Source organism: Nanorana parkeri, unplaced genomic scaffold (genome assembly GCF_000935625.1).
Source record: "Nanorana parkeri isolate BGI_ZX_2015 unplaced genomic scaffold, ASM93562v1 scaffold23, whole genome shotgun sequence".
Lineage (NCBI taxonomy): Eukaryota > Metazoa > Chordata > Amphibia > Anura > Dicroglossidae > Nanorana > Nanorana parkeri.
Window position 1 is genome coordinate 536,050 of NW_017306291.1, and position 4,076 is coordinate 540,125.

The window sequence follows — 4,076 nt, forward strand, 5'->3', positions numbered from 1 at the left end:
GGTCCTAATGATTTAAATGCTTCCATCTCTGTCTGACTGCTGGCAGCATGGGGACTTCATGGACAGTGTACCCCATACAGGTTGTCCAATATTTGAAAACTTTTTAAAATTGTCATGTGACCAGTCCAGGCGGAACCTTCCAGTCCCCAGCAGCAGATGCTTACCCTCCTCCACGTGTAGATGTATGCGATGTCCATTAACGTGTAATAGTCTTTCAGGGGCTCCTCTTCATACATCACATCGATCTGAATGCCATACAAATACAAGAGGTCGCCGTTACAATGACAGGAATGCTTTAACCCTTCCTGCCCCAGCGTCTGCCCCACACACAGAGTACAACATAGCCCCGAGCTATGTTCTAAAAAAAAATATGTATCCCCGGGGACACGGGGCTCAGATCCAAGGGGCCCCTTAAAGGAATTTAAATATTTCCAATCCCATAGCATACAATAGCCTCCCCCACCTCAACAAAGCACAGATATCGGTGCCACTGAACATATACCGTTCCACACTCCACACTGCAGGGGCACCATACCTGGAAAGTATTGGGAATATCCATTTTACTTCTCAGAAACTTCCGCAGATGCATCACAGTCATTGCAGCAGGACAGCGCAGGTACCTCTTGTCATTGGCCTGGAAGGGAGATCACACACACACACGCACAGTTCAGCCACATTCTATATCCGATGAGCTACATCAATCCCAATGTAGCGAGCTTGTATAGTTGCACAGCCTCCTATTGCTGTACACGAATAGGACTTGACTTTAGAGCTAGTATACAAATTAACACGTCTGACATTTTCCAGATATACCTATTGTTGAGGCTGGGACATAAAAGGCACTGAAGCCAGAGGATCAACATGGCATGTGAGTAACATTACAGGCGGCCAACCACAGAAGCCTTCACATGTCTCAGTTTTACTTTAACAAATGCACTAAGAGCAACATTTGGGACAGATTAGTAATGTAATGACAGTTACAAGGAAACCTCCAAGCTATGGACAGAATACACTTCGGGGTGATCCTAGTGAAATGTGTGCATTGTAATATAATGACGAGGTTACATAGTTACATAGTTAGTCCGGTTGAAAAAAATAAAAGACACGTCCATCGAGTTCAACCTATAGAGATATGAAGAATCTAGAGGTATAGCAATGCAGTCCTGTTCCATATAGAGCCCCATCTCCTGAATCGGGTCACTAAATACCTCCTGGGAATGTAGAGACCCTATAATGAGATACTAACCAATCTGAATGGAGTTACTGATGGTTTTAGGATTGGTTACATTGTAGCATTTCTCCAGCCAATGTGTTACTTTGTATCAGCTGAAAGTGAAAAGTCGCTGACATATGGAGCAGTAAAGTGTATAGCGGTATAATAAAGTCCTACTGCATATAGAGCTCCATCTCCTGAACCGGGTCACCAGATATCTTCTGGGAATGTGGAGTCCCTATAACCAGATACTAACTAATCTGAATTGGAGTCACAGTCCCTTTATGTAGAAGGATTTCTAGACGGTTTTAGGATTTGTTACATTGTAGCATTTATCCAGCCAATGTGTTACTTTATATCAGCTGAAAGTGAAAAGTCGCTGACATATGGGGAAGAGAGAGTAGGAATATTGTAAAGTCTATAGCAGTATAATAAAGTCCTATTCTATATAGAACTCCATCTCCTGAACCGGGTCACCAGATATCTCCTGGAAATGTGGAGGCCCTGTAATGAGATGCTAACGAATCTGAACAGATTCGCAGTCCCTTAAAACAGTTTATAAGGATTTACTGATGGTTTCAGGATTTATTACATTGTAGCATTCTTCAGCCAATGTGTTACTTTGCATCAGCTGAAAGTGGAAAGTCACTGACATGTTGAGCAGAGGGAGTGGGAATATTGTAAAGTGTTACAATAAAGCCTTTCAGCTGTGAAAATACACGTTCTTGCGATATCTATTCAATCCACAAGGGTATACATCAGGGTAACGATACTTAATTACAAAAAAAAAAAAAATTGACAGCTCTTTTCTGCGGAGACCAATAAGATTTGAACATTCTAGTCACATGGCTAAAATAAAGATACCTATTTGTGTGTTAAAAGCATTGTGAATAGAGCCTGGATTGTATGAAAGATTTGGATTGCACATATTCTGAACGGACTCATCAGCACATTGTGAAAACGTCATCCAATTGTGGGGTTTGGTTTGGGATCCGTAGAATTGTAAAGAGACATTATTACCTGTTTATATTGATGGTATTTATTGACTTTCCCGAGTTTATGAATCGGTTATGAAAGCCTCTCCATTCATTACAGGACATACAGTTTTACAATCAGCGATTGGACGATAATTACCTCCTCCTTCGATTTCTCCTTCTCTCTGTTTCCTTTATGGTCCACCCTGAGAACACACAAAGAGTTAGGACCCCTTCCACCCAAATCTGTGCCATTTACATCACTCAACACAGCCAACACGTCATAGAACTTACCGGTTCTGGTCAAAGAACTCGATGGATAAACTGATGATCTCATCATCTGTAATGATCCTTTTGTCTTCGTCTGCCACCTCCCCCCGGTCCTCATTGGAGCCATTTGCCGCTAAATGAACAGAAAGACAAATCACTACAGAGGACCCATATGGTTACTTCACTTTATAGAATGACTATTAAGAATAAAGCAGCATGCAACAGTATTTAAGTTTGCCTCTGCCGTTGCCGAGTAGTCAGCAGTAAAAAGTCAGCAGTTTTAGAACACTGAACAGAAATCATTATTATCGTTCCGAGGGAACTTTGTAGCACATCCTAATCCTAACACCAAGAGCTACATATGCAAGACAGGTCCCCTTAGAACGATGATCCGACTACACCAAGCATAGAGTTTGAATATGAAATCGATATGATCAGGAACAGAAGAAGAATATCACAAGTTTCCAAAAAGTGCAGAAGAAGGGAATGCAACAACCACTTTGTGAGGGAAGGAGCCCTGAAGAGGACCTGTCCTGTGCAAGATAAAGATGGCCAACTTACCAGCTGCAGTAGGATGATCTGCATAAAAGTCTCTGCGGCGTTTCATTTCATCTACAAGAAGGCAGAGATAGCGTTAGGGGTGGTCGACTCGTGTCTGGAGGAAAACCACCAATAAATCTATATTCCATACTTACTTTTGAAAAGCCCTGGCACTAGCTTGTACACAATGTCTTGAAGGGTTTTGTCTGCCCTGGAAGGAAACAGGAGGGAGGAACAGGGTTAGTGGCCGGACAAATGATAGGCCTGCTCCATCGGAAAAGGACTTTGACCATAGCTGCCTTAGGAACATGGAACAATGGAGACTGAAACCTTCACAACAGACACACAGCCATGGAAAAGCAGCACCTTTCTCAAACAAAGCCACGGTGCCTACCTGATATTCAGCAGGGGTCTGGTCTTGTGCACCTGAACATCACAAATGGGGCAATATTTGCTCGTCTCCAGATAATGCACAATGCAGGTTTTACAAACTGTACAAACAAAGACAATAAAGGAGGTTGGTTACCTTTGGGGAGAGAAATATGAAAAGGCAAGAAAAGGCATTGCACGCAATAAACTCATCGATGTAAACTAAAGAAAACTAAAATATCCACAAACACATACAGAATAACCAGTCAGCTTATACAAATGAGGGCCAAGAGACCTCTACTAGAACCCTGTCACTTCAAAAAGGGATTTACATTTCATTGTGTGATTTGTATGGCTCAGTTTTTGGGCATTAAACTTTTTTTTTTTTAATTAATTGATGGAAATGATAACATAAAATACCCCATTCATTACATAGTCATTGGGGTTGATTTACTACAAGGGTAAATTCTGTTCACCTAAGTGAAGGCAGATAAAGTGAAGCTGTGTTTACTTTGAATATTCAATCTTATTATGTGGAGAATAATAAAATAGTTATTTTTTTAACACGTGATTGGGCATTTATTACGTGTATACTCCTTACTATGATATACTTTGTTAACTGCATATTTACCTTTAGCAAGTTATCATATCTCTGTATAAAGTTATGTGTGCATGTCTCTCTCTATATAAATATATATTATATATACATA

The 4,076-nt window shown here is 40.9% G+C and overlaps 1 protein-coding gene across 1 annotated transcript in view; it reads right to left on the reverse strand.

Moving 5' to 3' along the window:
* LOC108793036 (polycomb complex protein BMI-1) overlaps nucleotides 1–4,076 on the reverse strand; it is a 38,170-nt gene that overhangs the window by 1,224 nt on the left and 32,870 nt on the right. The window contains exons 12-18 of the mRNA XM_018563944.1: nucleotides 3,392–3,488; nucleotides 3,153–3,208; nucleotides 3,019–3,069; nucleotides 2,482–2,590; nucleotides 2,348–2,393; nucleotides 536–634; nucleotides 165–245 (exon numbers count right to left, since the gene is read on the reverse strand). Coding sequence (XP_018419446.1) covers nucleotides 165–245; nucleotides 536–634; nucleotides 2,348–2,393; nucleotides 2,482–2,590; nucleotides 3,019–3,069; nucleotides 3,153–3,208; nucleotides 3,392–3,488 — 539 coding nt within the window. The remainder of the gene's footprint in view (nucleotides 1–164; nucleotides 246–535; nucleotides 635–2,347; nucleotides 2,394–2,481; nucleotides 2,591–3,018; nucleotides 3,070–3,152; nucleotides 3,209–3,391; nucleotides 3,489–4,076) is intronic.